General features: G+C 39.4%; 1 protein-coding gene across 1 annotated transcript in view; it reads right to left on the bottom strand.

Moving 5' to 3' along the window:
* LOC138303752 (cadherin-like protein 26) overlaps nt 1–15,844 on the bottom strand; it is a 398,556-nt gene that overhangs the window by 160,476 nt on the left and 222,236 nt on the right. The window contains exon 4 of the mRNA XM_069243135.1: nt 4,995–5,144. Coding sequence (XP_069099236.1) covers nt 4,995–5,144 — 150 coding nt within the window. The remainder of the gene's footprint in view (nt 1–4,994; nt 5,145–15,844) is intronic.

Here is a 15,844-nt window from a genome sequence, read left to right as displayed (position 1 = left end):
ATCCGCATCAAGAATTTTTCAAATCTATTAAGGACACGGAGGCGAGGATTATGCTTCTCTTTCTATGCTTTATTTTTCTAGCAGCCAATCAAAACAAAAGTTGAAACCACTACGCTTCCTATAAACATCATAATGTCACATGAAAAATCATAGAGCTACCAGCCCTGTATAACCATAAGAGACATATAAGCCTTATCTTTCTTTGCGTAAATCCAAAACAGTTCAACAGTCTCAAATCCTGAAATGAGAGGATCAAACCAGAAAACAGGAACTTGAACTCTAAGGGAAAACTCTGGAACGGAGCAGGACCCTGGACCTGGAGACTTCAGATCGCTGCTCCTGAACGGACCAACTCCAATACTGCAGAGAGGAGAAAATGAAACACATCCGGCAACAACCAGGAAGAAGAGCCAGAATCACTTGTCCTCATTACCTACAGCAGAAGTAATGCCAAAGGAGTGAACACTGATCTGATAGAACCTTCAATACCCTAATCCAATATCATCTAGGAGGGCAAAAAGGAACACTCAAAGAATACTACAGAAAATGCATTTCAACCAATAAGAAATCATACATTAGTAAAAAAACAATGCAATAATGAAAAAACAAAATGGGTGCGTTAATTCTCGCCTCCTTGTCCTTAATAGAATTGAAAAATTCTTGATGCGAATGCTAGAAAATATTTTACTCTATGTCAGGACCAGAGACTTTGATTATGCTAGTTTCAAGCTGAGCTATCACCACTGAGCCAGCATCAACAATAGGTTTGTAATAAAATGACTTATACGTGGACATCCGTGGACTCAGATGACCAATCAGCTGCTTTTAGACTATCCTCAAAGCATGAGGCCAATGAAAAGGACTTAAAAGCCATGGCACCCCTGGCAGAATAAGTACCAAATCTGGAAGTGTCAATACCTTCTTCAGACAAAAGCCATCTCATCCAGGATGAGGAGTGGAGGTGTCTAGTGGACTGATGGGAGTTCAGGCGGTGGTTCAAGTAGGCAGCTCTGCAGTTGTGTAGTGCCTCATACGCACGGCTCATGAGCTCAAAGCTGAATCTTTTCTGTACAAGGAGCCAGTGAAGTTCCCTGAGGTAGAGGGTGATGTGCCTTCATATAGGGAGATCCAGGACTAGTCTGGCTGCAGTGTTCTGTATGGTCTGTAGTCATCAGAGGAGGTGGGCTGCAATCCCTGTGTAGTGTTTGCGTAATCAAGGCAGCTGGAGATGAGGGCCTGGGTGATGGTGCGTCTGGTCCTCTGGGGTTGCCATTTGAATATCTTTCTAAGCATTCGGAGGATGAATAAGCAAGAAGAGGTGACAAAGTTGACCTGAGTAATCATGGTTAGCTTGTTGTCCAGAATGATGCCTAGGTTCCTAGGGTGGTCAGTTTGGGGGTAGTAGTAGTTCTGAGTTCTGAGGGCCACCGGGATGCATCCCATGGGAAACTTTTGTTTTTGAAAATCAGTACCTCTGTCTTGTCATTGTTGAGCCTCAAGCAGTTGTCCTTCCTCCAGTTGATGACTTCTGTCATGCATTTGTGGAAATTGGTTGTGGTGATGGTAGTGACTTCAGCAAGGGAGAGGATGTGTTGGGTGTCATCACCATAGTATATGATCTTGAGACTGTGGGTTTTGGCAATGCTGGTCGAGGTGTCATATAAGTCTTGAAGAGGGTGGGGCTGAGCAAGGATCATTGGGGTACTTCACAGATCATTTCCTTGGGTTCAGAGGTGAAGGGCGGAAGGGCGGAAGGTGGACTTTTTGCATTCTCCCAGTGAGGAAAGAGGCTATCCATCTGAAGGAGGTTCCTTGGGTGCCTATGTTGTGCAGTCTTGTGATAAGTGTGTGGTGGGAGACCGTATCGAAGGTTGATGAGAGATCTAGAAGGATCAGAGCTGCAGTCTCTCCTAGGTCAAGTAGGGCTCAGAGGATGTCAGTAGCTGCAATGAGGCTGTTGCGGTGCTGTGGTTGCTGCAGAATCAAGATTGGGAGGTGTCGAATAGGAAGTTCCATTCCAGATGTGAGGAGAGTTGTTGTTTGATGGCTTTTTCTAATACTTTGTCCAGGAGCAGGGAGATTGGTTGGTGGTTGTTGAGTTCGCTGAGGTTTGCCAATGGTTTCTTTAGTAGGTTATTGACTTATGCATGTTTCCAGTCCTCCGGGAAGTTGGTCTTGGCAACTGAGGTGTTCAACAAGGTGGTGAGTATGTGGCTGTTTCTGGCCTTGCCTAGGTTGAAGATGATGTGAGGGCATGGAACTGTTGAGGCCCTTGAGTGGACTGTGTTCATGATGAAGGCGGTGCCCGGTGGGGCGAGCTGACTCAATTCTGTTAGTTGGATGTCTTTGGTGGTAGCGACGTTGTTGTGTTGCTTGAAGAAGTCAATGACCTTGGGTTAGGGTTTACATTTTCTGTAGGCTTGGTTTTTGAAGGTTATGTAGATGTAGTTTCTGTAGATGTTGACCTAATGCAAATCAGTACTGACCCTGATCCCCATGGGAACAGTCAATCAAAAACCTTAATCACCTCACCCGGCACCTTATGGCCCACCACTTTTTTTAGTTGGAAAATTTGAGATTCACACCCCCTGAATTTCACTGCCTAAGCTACGTCTCTTGTTGAAGGAGGGACCCAAGCAAAACCTTTTTGATGTACTTATTAAAGCACGACACAGGTGATTAGTGACTAGCTGAAAATAATTGCATAATGTGGCAGTAATGCCAGACCACTTCTACGTCCTCCCAGGTTCACAATGATCAAAGTTTCAGTGATTAAAGGTGAAAGTCAGGAATCGCGAGAAAGGTAAGAGCAGAAGCCAAGTCTGTTAGAACCACAATTAAAGCAGATTATTCTAGTTGAAGGTGGTACTGAACCATAGGGCAAGATGTACAAAGAATCCAGTGAATAAAAGTTGTCGCAGATTTACTGAATCCATTCTGTTTTTGTGAACCCACCTATATACTGATAGATTTGTTTGCAAAAATTGGCAGTGGGTTGCTATTCATCCTACCTCATAAATATTAATGAGGTATGTCACAAATTGGGAGCCACTATAAATCACTACCATCACAGGGATGGAGGTCTGCTGACATTAGCGGCCCACCATGTTTCTGATTGTTTTTAAATACAGCAATCTTTCTTTTTTTGAAACACAGCTCGTTTTCCCTAAATGAAAACAGGGTGCGTTTAAAAAAAATGGAAATGTTTACCTAATGGGAGCTCTGTCTAAACATAAAAAATGTTTTTTGCTACATTCAAAAAGAGAAAGACGTCCCTTGGGAACTCTTTCCCATTTGTGAATGCCTTACTTTTCAGTAGTTGGTAAAACATTCATGTTTTGAGACCGGATTTTGGTAGCAAAACATCAATATATCCAACTGCGGTTCTGTATTTTTAAGGGATGCTATAAACACGCTCCTTCCAAATACAGAATCAATACATAGTTGCAAGTTCAAACTGCAATTTAGTAATGAGTTTTGAATCACAGTTTGGGTTTCTTAAATACCAAAATTCCTTTTTATGGACTTAAATGGCCCTATTTTGCAAATCGTGCCATTTGCAAATGCATAAAAGTGTTGACAATTTGGCCCCAAATGAAAGAAGCTTCACTAGTTAATCAGTCAGAACAATCCAGTTGACAGAACATTTTGAAGACATCTCATAGCTTACAGATTCAGAAATATTTCAGCTTTGAAACCCAGCAGAGGATCAACCGTCTTCATTAAATCTCTTGTTTAGGAATGTGTTGACATGTTTCCTGTTTCAATAACACTGTTAATTCTCATTATAAGGGCTGTCCTCTATCCTTTCAGGTTTTTGATTCATAATTGTATTTTTATTCAATTCAGTTTTGTATTAAGCAGTATTAAGCTGTGTATGTATATATGTGTTTTTATTGTTTATATTAACTCAGTGCCTGCTTGGATGAGGCTTATGTAGTTGCCTTTATTGATGGATTCAACCATAAAGAAACACTGAAGATGGTAAGATCACTATCCACAACACAAATGTTAGCCCTTACTTATCCACTCACTTTATAGAGCTGATTAAATAGTCAGGAGACTCCCTGCACTGACCAACACAGAAAATAAACTGAAGAATATGAAACCCTTGGCTGCACAAACTGCATAAAAACTGATTGAAGGGGGAGCATTCAAGCAACTCAACAACTATTTCAAACTCACAAATAGTTTACACATTGGAGGAAAGAGGCAGTCATTGATGTACTGACTCTACTGAACATAGTATAGTAGCAAAACTGCCTCCGCCTGTGCCCTCAGAGTATCGTCTATCTTACCCAACAATGTATTTGCTCAAATGATCATCTCCAGACAGAATAAAAGAAAATTCAACAGATTTCGACTTGAAAGCCATATTTTTTCCATCTAAAGCACACAATTACAACCCCCCTACAAGTCTACATGATAAATACTCGTGACTAGGCCTGAGTGAAATTTAAATTATGTCAGCGTCATTCACATAATTTCAGGAATTTTGCATTGCTTTTTAAACTTGATCATTACTACTACACGGTCTGTCTCCAAAGACGCTAAATGAATCCAGTCATGCCATGGATAAGGCACCTATTCAGCTGCCACCTAACATCGCCCTACACACTTCAAACACATCACAGTCCTTAATACCCTTCTTGTTGATTCATAAATGCAGCTGAGTGCATTCTGAGGGTGAGGTCACAACATTTTAAGGCTCTCTCATGGTTGTATAGTGCGGAATAACAATCAATGACAAGTACTGCCAAAATCAATATGTTAGGGCTTGACAAGCTGATGACACAAATAAGGATAAGAAAAGAACACTGAGTCTTCATATTGTAGCGCTACAGTCCAGAAATGAGGATCTGAACTGCACTAGATCCTCGAATTCACATATGAAAACTGGAAAATGAAAAAAGACTAGGCAGAGAATGGAGTCACAGAACAATAAAACTGAACATTGAAAATGAGAAGGAAAAGGATATATATGATCTACTCACTCTGAATATGTTGAACTTTTCAAAGTCCACCTTCTGATGCACATAAATAGACCCGTCATCTTCATCAATATGAAACATTCCCACAGGTTCTTGAGTTACCCCAATGCCGGTCAGCTTGTAGCTTACTTGGAATCCATTCTCAACATTGACCTGCAGCAAAAGAGCCAGAAAATAAAGCATAAAGTGCTGTATAAAGCAAACCTACACAAGAGTTTGTGATCCATTCATAGTAGTTCAGTACAGAGCCACTTATAATCCTGCCTCTGAGAATCTGAGCTTCAGTGTACCCTCAAGTATCAAAACATTGTTGCTTTCTGCCATCAATATGATATCATTATAATGTAATCATTATATGAAGTGCAAATTTCACTTGCATGCAGCAGAGTATTCTATAGTACATACAGATTGCTATCAACAATAGTAACAACAAGTGAGTATATTGAAATCTCCAATCAACTGTATGTAAGAAAACAAAAAAAACATATGGCTCGGCAGCCATGGAACTCTGTCGCAACATTATCATCTGTCCGCCCTATTTAGAGTCTGTCAGACAATCATAAAAATAAAAATAAGGACCAAAATCACAGGAGTGGGTGTGTGGTCATTTGTTATTTGTTTCTAAAAAAGAAACTTCCACATTGGTGAGCAGTTATCAAAACCAATGGCAGCACCCTCCCAAAACCTTTGTACTTTCGCAGAAACTGCCACAATGGTGGTTCATCTGAAAGTACAGAGATCACCCCTGGGCTGGAAGTGATCCCTAAATTTAGTGGCTGATTGTCCATCAGAATACTGGTTGACTGTCAAACTGTAAATCGGTCCCCCAGTAGGGGCAAATAGTTTTGACATCTAGAGAGTTAAAAACACATTTATTACATCTTGGTCTTAAATGGTCTCTGACAACATAACATAAGGGCTGGGTGCAATAAAACGGGCTATCTAATCCAAACATTTGAAGCATACATAAAGAAACCTTTGTTTAGCCTGTGAAATTATGAAATCACCTACTGATTTACTTCTCATCAGCATTAAGAGAATGCGAGTGAGCAAAATAGAGAGCCTATTTGCGTGCCTGTGCACTTTTCTATACGACCTTTGTGAATCTAATCAGCTCTATATGCTGAACTTCTGCATAATCTTTATCTCAATGCCAAGTGGTGTTATAACCATTTCGAAAGTCAGAGTTGGGAATGGACTACGGAATGGGAATGGACATATAACAGAAGATAGAGCAGTAATCTCTTCCATATTATTGGTGGGGTCATAGACTTCTGTTGCTACAATTAGCAATTCAGAATCTAAGCATTGTCAAGAAGTACCCATATGTGATACTTCTTGCCTGATGATGCATGAATGTGTATCACCGTAAAAACATAATCTATCTAAAACATAGGACAGGGATGGGGATTTATTACCATATTATTACCATAATCAATATGATCTAATTATCAGAAAGTAGGAACCACTCACTACTCAGTTAATCTGCTTCCTTGTGAGCTTTTGTCACAAAATTATTCCCTGCCATTTACTGTCTCCTTGAGGAGTGTTGGAGTGCACATATGCCAGTGGGAGCTATAGTAGAGCCTAAACATCTTAGGAAATTGTAGGTTAATCCTACATTATTTAGCTCCAGTACGCTCTGGTCCATCCCTTCCTTGACGCATACAGCGCAGGTTGGAGTCAGTTTTAACAATTCCCCTTCAACAGACAACAGAGTGGAGATAATACTTTTATAATTATTCCTTTAACAAGAAGTTATTTTGCCTGCCAGCATGTGTTGTGTGACAAAGGCAATATGTCACTTCTTCGTCAAAAAGAAGACTTCCAATAGCGCAGTATTTAAATTACTCATATTTTCTGTTTAATGACATCAAGATTCCATTATGCAAAATTGTGTGGAAGAAGAAACTGCTCACATAGCTACCTGAAGTCTGATTATTGTTATTAAGCAAAAATAAGCAAAGTGTGTTAGTGCAAAGCAAGTGTTTTGCTTTCAATCAATGGACATCTATTGCTAAAACAGGTGCTTACAAGGCCTTTTTGTAAGTCTCTACTAACAAATATCAAAATGGAGTACAAGCAACAGAAACCAAAACTCTGATAGCTGTGCAGGTGTGCAGCTTCCCTATATGAAAAGTGAAAAAACCTTGAAGTTGCAAGAAAAGTGACTTCTAAACATTGTTCTAAGCTTATTAAAAATCCTTGCTTAGTGTTGCCAAGCATTAAGGTGAGGCTAAATATGTCACTGGCAAAGTGGCATGCACAACTATGGTTATCAAGGGAAAAGAAGAAAGCATTTGCTAAACAGGATGACATCAACTATTACAATGTAAACAAATTAAATATGTTTTCGCAATAGTACTCAATGAAAAACAGTCAAGGTGTTTCAGATGAAAAAAGACACACTATAATTTTGGGATTATTCCTCTAAACAAAGTCTGCATTCATGGTAACACTGAAAGGCAAAGGTATAAGTGTTAGACAGTGTAATGATAAAAACTGAATTCTTTAAATTCGAGTAGAAGACTAATTTGTGGATTTTATAAATAAAATGATGTATGAAATGTATACATTCTTCAAACAAAATGTTCACTACTCCCATGGTATCACATTCTTTCATATTTTATGTATTGTACTTTCTTTTAGTAACTACCAGCTAGGGCTAGTAAAAATATGCCCATTCTTTTGCCACACCCTTAAAGAGCACTGGTGTATGAGAAGCCATTCATGTCAAAATTACAGCTCCCCACATAGGACACCTCCTGAAATGCATATTGTGCTGCAAATTGTGCTGCAAATTGTGCTGCAAAATGAATATGACACACACCAGAATGTATGTACTATGTGTCAAACTAAATATGATTCCTGGCACAGTGAATCTGACTGGAACTAAAACAAATATGAAACCTGGCAGAGTGAATATGCTACTTAGTGATTAATATGAATAACCTATCCATTTTAACGTATATCACATTCACTTGAATACGTGTCATATTAATTTTAATGCATGGCATATTCATTGTGACAAATATCATGGTCATCCTCATTGGAAAGCATGTAAAAGTAAATTCAATGGTGCTTATATTACTTTCAAAACAAGCCACATTTATGACATATTCATTTTGACAAATGTCATGGTCATCCTCATTGGAAGGCATGTAAATTCAATTCAATGGTGCTTATATTAATTTCAAAACAAGCCACATTTATTTTAAACGATCTTTTATTCAATTCTGTTTATTTCATATTTATTGCAATCTGGGTAATATACATTTCAAAATAACTCATGTTCATTGCAACGTGTAATGCTTATTTCAGTGTATGTTATATTATTTTCAATGTGCATTATATTCTTTTCAGAATATAATATATTCATTTCAGTATCATATGTATTTCAATCTGTCATAGTCATTTCAATATATGTCGTGTCCTCCTGGCATATGTCAGTCATTTCAAGAACTATTGTATTCTTTTTGATTAATATTGTATTCATTTCAGTGATTGCTATATTGTTGCTATACAGTGAGGGCCATATTAATTTCGGTATGATTGATATATATTTCAGTATATCTCTGATCAATTCACAGTGTGTGTGGCTATTTAGGAAATTCAAAATAAGTATTTCGTACATCTGGCCCTGAGTGACAAATATAGAAATATGTATCTGCATTGTAAATGGATGCATGTAATGGGTGCTTGGTAAAGGCTGGTTCCTTGTTTTATATCTTGTTAAATGTGTGATATATTAATTTTAGTTAATTCATTTTAGTCCATATCATATCCTTTCAGGATATGTAATATTCATTTTAATAAGTAATATTAATTTTTAAAGCTAATGAACATAGGTTCAATCTAAGCCATATTCATTTAAACAAGGGACATAGGGCCTGATTCTAACTTTGGAGGACGGTGTTAAACCGTCCCAAAAGTGGCGGATATACCACCTACCGTATTACGAGTCCATTATATCCTATGGAACTCGTAATACGGTAGGTGGTATATCCGCCACTTTTGGGACGGTTTAACACCGTCCTCCAAAGTTAGAATCAGGCCCATATTCTTTTAAACATGGCTTGTGTTTATTTTGATATGTCTTTTATTCATTTCAAAGCATGTTACATTTATCTCATATAGTTTCATATTCATTTCAAAAAGTGTCATATTCATTTTAATGACTGTCACATTAACTTTGATGTGGGCCATCATAATTTGACCAGGTGTCATATTCTTTTCAAAGTGGTTCATATTCATCTTAACTTGTCATATTACTTTGAATAAATAACATATTCATTGCAATGGATGTCATATTCACCTTAACACCTGTCATAATAATTTTAACATGGGCCATATCCATTTCAACATAGCTCATGTTCTTTTCAATATATGCAATATTTATTTTGATGTGTATCATATTAATTTCAAAGCATAGCATATTAATTTTAACAAGTTTAATTTTAATTTCAGCATTGGTCATATTAATTTTAAGTCATGTAGTAGTAAATTCAATAGGGCTCATATTCATTTCAATTCATGTCATATTCATCTTAGCATGTGTCATATTCCTTTCAATGGATGGTCCATTCATATTGATACCTACTTTTAACATGAACCATACCCATTGCAACACATATCATAATCTTGTCAATGTGTATCATATTACTTTCAGTGCAAACCAAATTCGTTTTGATAAACGTTATATTCATTTTAACATTACTCGTATTCATTTTAAAATATTTCACATTCATTTCAATGAAGCCCATGTTCATTTCAACTCATGTCATATTCATTTTAACACATGTTATATTCCTTTCGATAAATGTTATGTTTATTTCAATGGATGTCATATTCATATTAATACTTGGTATATCAATTTTAAGCTGCAACTTACCCATTTTAACATATATCATATTCCTCTGATGGATATGTATCATATTAATTTCAATGCATGCCATATTCATTTTGACAAATGTCATAGGAATTTCAGCTTTGGTCATACTCATTTGAAGGCATGGCAAATTCAATTCAATGAGGTTTATATTTTTTATTCATTTTAAATCATCTAATAATTTCTGTATATCTTATATTCAGTGCAATCTGGGGCATATTCATTGCAACATGTGCAATGCTCATCTCACTGTATCGTATATTATTTTCAATGTGCATTATATTCTTTTCAGGCTAATATATATATATATAAATATATATATATATATTCATTTGAGTACCTTATACTGATTTCAATCTGTCATATGAATTTCAATGTAAGTCATATTCCTTTCAATATATGCCTTATTGCTTTTGGCATATGCCAGTCTTTGCATATTGTATTTGTTTTAGTGATGGCTTTATTGTTTACACTGCGGGCCATATTTATTTCAGTATGATTGATATATATTTCAGTATATCTTTTATTCACGTCAGAGAATGAGTTATTCATATTAATAACTAAGTATTTACTCTGCCAGGTTTCATGTTTGTTTTGGTTCAAGTCAGAATCATTCTGCCAGGTATCATATTTATTTTGACACATATTACATTCATTCTGGTGTGTGCCCTATTCATTTTGCAGCACACTGTGCATTTCAGGAGGTGACCTATATGAGGAACTGTAATTTCTGACGTAAACGGCTTCCCATGCTGGTACTTGTTCAGCTCGACTACTTTGTTATGGATGCTTCTGCAAATCTAATTCATCTTTGAAATCTTTTATTGGATTAACTGATAATAAAATACCATGGGGGTATTCGAAGTAGCACAGACCTCCAATACTATTCAAAAAGAGATTGCAAAAATTAATAAATAATGGCTGAATTTTAAATCATCTTTATCACACAGAAAATGTTTGCAATGGATCCAGGAGCAATGGGAAGACATGTAGCGGACATATTAGTGCCAGGCATTCTCTTCTCAGACTGTCTTGGTCTAGAAGCTGGAGAAACAGTTTTCAGAAATAAATCACAGACACTGGAAATTATGCAATTAGTATCACCTTGTAACTTAATCCAACATTCCCGTTACAAATACTTCGAATGTAACTGCCCCTCTTTTGCAGATACCTGGAGAAAGCACATTGAAGCGACAGTATAAGTGTACATTAGGAAGGAGGCCACCACTATTGAGTGAAGACTTTCTAATGAACGTAGGCTGGGAAGAAATGCGTTGTTTTTTTGTTTTTTTTGCAAAATAAGTGGACTACAACGCTATTCAGAATGCCACTGTATTTAAAGGCAATGCATGCCTGATAACAACTCCGCTGTATAATTACTTGTGATGACGCAGAAACAAAGGTTTTACATTTATTAGCGCATAAAACGTAGTGCTGCAATAATCAAGTGTGACTTTAACCGAACTAATAAAGATTGTACGGGGACAAATGTGCCCTCAGAGTAGTTCGCCAACATTTATAAGCGTGCTTTATATAACGTGATGTATTAGAATTGTACTAATCTGACATAACCGTAAACGTGTGCCATGATTTGCTTGTTTGAAATGTTTTAACTTAGCATAACTTTAGTGGAGGCTTCGGCCTAGTTGCCTTGTCTCACGGTTTAGCTGCTCGTATTTTTCTAATGTGCTAATAAAACGTGTATTCTTGCTTGAAGCTGTACTTTTCCAGTGAGATCGGTTCACATGCTTATCTTTAAGGTTTCGTGCCAGCCTGGCAGCTTCTTCTTTGCTCCAAGGTCAATCTGCAGGTGCAGACAATGGAAGCTCTGAAAGTGAATTAATTGGTAAAATATGTTGCAACTTACGTTCCCGACTCCAAGGATAATGTAGGCCTAGGTAGAAGCTTGTAAATTGTTGTTTTTGATTGGACAATTTGAAGCCAACCTATGAACCCTCCAATGGAAGACCCTACTGGATTTGAACTGTTGATTATTTAAACCTGGTGCACAAGAAGAAAGCAGCCATTAGCCATTAGCCATTAGCCATTAGCCATTACCCATTGCACCCATTGAGGACATTAGACATTGCAGACATTATGGCCCATCTTGCCGACCTCGTCATTTTGCCATCTTCTACGATGCCAATTGATGTTCGACACCATTTTGAATGAGACTTTGATGCTTTCTCTAATCGAGAGAAAGAGACTTTAAGAAATTCTCACCCTAGAGACTTTAACTTTGATTCGTCCCTTGCATAAAGTAGTAGTTTTGTCCTTTTATCTTGCCGCTGTGAGGCAATTGCCCCGTCCACCCTGCCCCTTTACCCCCGTCCCATGCTGATCAACCGGTACCTGTGAGACGAAGACTTCTTTGAATGCTGATTGAATTTGGTAAATATGAAAGGATAAAATGTACAATTGCATTGTGTTTTCTTTTTAGGTAACCAACTGCTGATTTTTGATATGAGCCCTAGTTAGGAGTTTTTTCCAAATTAATGTTGCTAAATTGTTTTTTTTGCATGAAGTCCCACATGCAGATGCTAATTTGATGTTAGATGAGGATTCATTTGTTGCACGATGCAATTTGAGACCTTGTTATGCTGACTAATGTATGCAATTAGCCTATTACAGATTATCATTTTAGTGGTTTGCGTTGCTATCATCGAATGCATTGTTATTCAAATGCTGCATAGATTGCATCTTTTTCGCCGTTATGGACAGCTATTAATGTTCATTTACATATATCATTTGGTGTTGAGACACATTTATATCGTGCTAGCTTTGTTAATATAGGGAAATAAATTCATAAATTTTGAATAAACTGGTGTGGTTATTCATGGCCGAAAGGTCATGGTTCGCCGAAATGTTTTCTGGATTAATTGTGAAGTGTTATGTTGATCAGGGCATTGCTTATGTTCGTTATTGATTATTGATTTGATTAAATTGATTACTCTCGGGTGAAGAGAGCCCCACTTGGTCAAAAGATTCATCGACCCAAGAGCGTCCAGATACAGGTAATTTATTAGGACGGAACGCTCTATCAGTAGATGGTAGCAGAGGACGGTTTCGCCCTTTGGGACCCCACTCGAGAGGTAACGGTTGCGCTCTTTGAGACCCCACTTGAGAGGTATATGGTGTTGAATTAGATTTTTCTTGGGTAAAACAGATTGAGAGAATGATGATGCCCTAAGTCCCCCGCGACTTTCCCGGGATCTCGGAGCTTGCGAATGGAGAGAATGGAGGTGTGAAATCGGCGTTGGCGGTACTAGTGACAGTATGAGTGAAGTCAGGGTTTTGCGCTTGCACAGCTTATTGCCGCAGATTGTTTGAAAAGGTTGCGAGGATTTTAGAGAATAGCGGAGGTGCGACTCCGAGTGTGAGAGTAGGGAAGTCGTCGAACTTCATGTGCATGTGGCGCTTTGTGCAGAAAAATGTCCACGTGGTTGTTGATGTTGAGACGGGCCCTGCGAGGTCAAGAGACTCCGGAGTATGTTGAAAAGTGTATGAGACACTTGTTTTATGTTGTGGTCTGGGCGGTTTAATAGGTTGACCGGGCGTGGTCAACGAGTCGGTACGTGTGTTAAGGGAGTGAAAGAAAACTTCGACTTCGGGCTTTGACAAATTCTAAGTGCACTAGAATAGATCATTGACAAGTTGAGAGCAGAGTCTGCGGGTCAGGATTTGCTTGCGAAAGTGGGGACCGAGAAAGATGGAATAACTGCCGAGGCTAGTGAAAAATCCCTAAGGTCCTGAAGCGATTGTGTTACCATTCCTGTAGTAAACCGACAGATCTGTTTTATTATTATTTGGTTGCTCTCGATACATGCCAAAAGTTGTTACGAGAGGAGCTGAGTGAAGGAGGACAAGCCGCGAGGCTTTGTCAGCCGCAGTGTGTGTGAGTGTGACGTCATTAGGAGCCGCGCTGGGATAGGTTGGTTGCAGAGAAGGGCCGCGTACGGATTGGACGCAGTCCGTGGGGCTCGATTGGAAGGGGAAAGGCAAGCGAAGAGTATTCCGGGAATTAAAGTCACTTATTGATTACAAACTTTGTGAAATAAAAGACGAGAAAATGACATTTTTTAAAGCATTAAAGAGTGCGATGAAGGGGGAGTCTTACATTAAAGCGAGCGTAGGAGAGGAGACGCCACCCGAAGGTACACCAGCTTACATTGTAATGGAGGAAAGGGGGGTAGCTCCGTGCCTTTGGCTAAAGCAATGGCACAAGCTGACAGAGAGACATGGGAGCGTAGCGTTCCCGATCCATGGGACATTCAATATAAGGATCCTAGAGAATTTGAGATTTGCGATGTACGACATGAAGGTACCTCCAAGGCCAGCACAGTTTGAGGCTCTAGCGATTTGGGAACTAATGGCTAGACAGCAACAGCAAAAGAAGTTCGAGGCCAGGATAAGAAAGGTAGAAAAGGCACTAGCGGACGCTAGGTGGGATAATGTACAGAAGGTGTGGAGGTCAGATATATTGCAGGGGATAAAATTGTTTCCCGCAATTGCTAAGGAAGAAGAGGCGACAGGCAAGAAAGCTACCTGTAAGACAAACAGGAGGTGTTCCAAAGATAGAGAGGACGAGAAAAAGTTAAGGAGAGAAGACGAGTCAGAGGATGAGGAGTTCATCATGCAATTGCTGAACGACCGTCCACCACCTTATGCAGAGAGTGAACAAGGTCCAAGTACCAGTTCTGCCCCTCCGGCACCGGTACAGAATAATGAAACTCCGAATTCAGAAACGCCATCGGGATCTAAGGACCCGAGTTTACTGTTTACCCCGCAGATACCGCAGGTTAGGAGAATATATCCAGATGTGCCTATGTTGAAAACAGCAGAAAATTATCAGCCGCAGGTCCCAAGGTACTACAGCAGTGACAACAGTACGGGAATGATTCTAGATCCAACCGTAATGGGAGTACAGAATGGTCGCAACCCAACATTGGCACAAGCTGAATCAACCCAGCTTTTGATGTCTCAAAAGCAGATGCAGGGGGGAACCGCACATGCTCAGATGACGGGGAGTCAGACGGGCATGCCGGCAATGATGACCCATAGTGTGGGAATGAACATGCCTCAGAACCTGGGGAATGGACAGAACCCAGATGCGATATCCCTACCCATTACTGTAGGTCCACCGGTACCTTTGTACATTCAGCCTAACTCAGGTATGAGCGGTCAAGGATCAATGGTGCAGAGTGGGACGGAAAGGAGGTGCATAGAAAACACTCCAGAGACAACTCCGATAGCGGCTCTGCCGACTGGATCTGGGTCCTTGATGGAGTTTAGTCCCATATGTGCTCAGTCAACAGTGGTGAGGTCGAGTCCCCCACTGATGATACTGCTATCATCGAACACTGAAAAGTTGCCGCAACCATCAAAGGCAGTCGATGTGAATGCTACACTGATGGGGTTGAATGCGCAACAGCTGACGCAGTGGTTCAACAGTCTGAATTCCACACAAAGCTCAGCCAGTGGGAAGGGAGAAGACTATCTGAATAAGGTCAGGTTGAACATGGAAGCAGAAGAATTGGTGGAAGGGACTATGGGTTTGAATAGGTTAGAGTCCTACTCGGAAGAAGAGCTGAGGTATCTATGTCCCAGGATTACGAGAGAAGTGAACAAGGTACATAGAAGGTTGCAAGAAATAGCTGACAAAAACGGGGTTGAGAAAGACAAGACAAAACACTTGAGCAGGAGCTATAGATTGGATTTCGGGACCACAGACTTTGAACACATGAGGTCAGCAGGCATGAAAATGCACCTTAGAGAATTGCTGCAGAGTGCACAAGTGTGGAGGTGCTTAGACAAATGGGAGAGCAGATGGGCAAGGAAAAAGGAAAAGAAGAAAGACAGTGTCCCAGAGCACAAGGAGAAAAGACCACAGAGTAGTGATGCAATAACTATGTTACCAATGAGGGAGACAGCAGGGGGAAAATTAATACATGTACCGTGGCACAGG

This window comes from Pleurodeles waltl, chromosome 7, assembly GCF_031143425.1.
Source record: "Pleurodeles waltl isolate 20211129_DDA chromosome 7, aPleWal1.hap1.20221129, whole genome shotgun sequence".
In the NCBI taxonomy this organism is placed as follows: domain Eukaryota; kingdom Metazoa; phylum Chordata; class Amphibia; order Caudata; family Salamandridae; genus Pleurodeles; species Pleurodeles waltl.
Note: the sequence above shows the minus strand (reverse complement) of the source record. Positions and strands in the feature narration are given on the sequence as shown.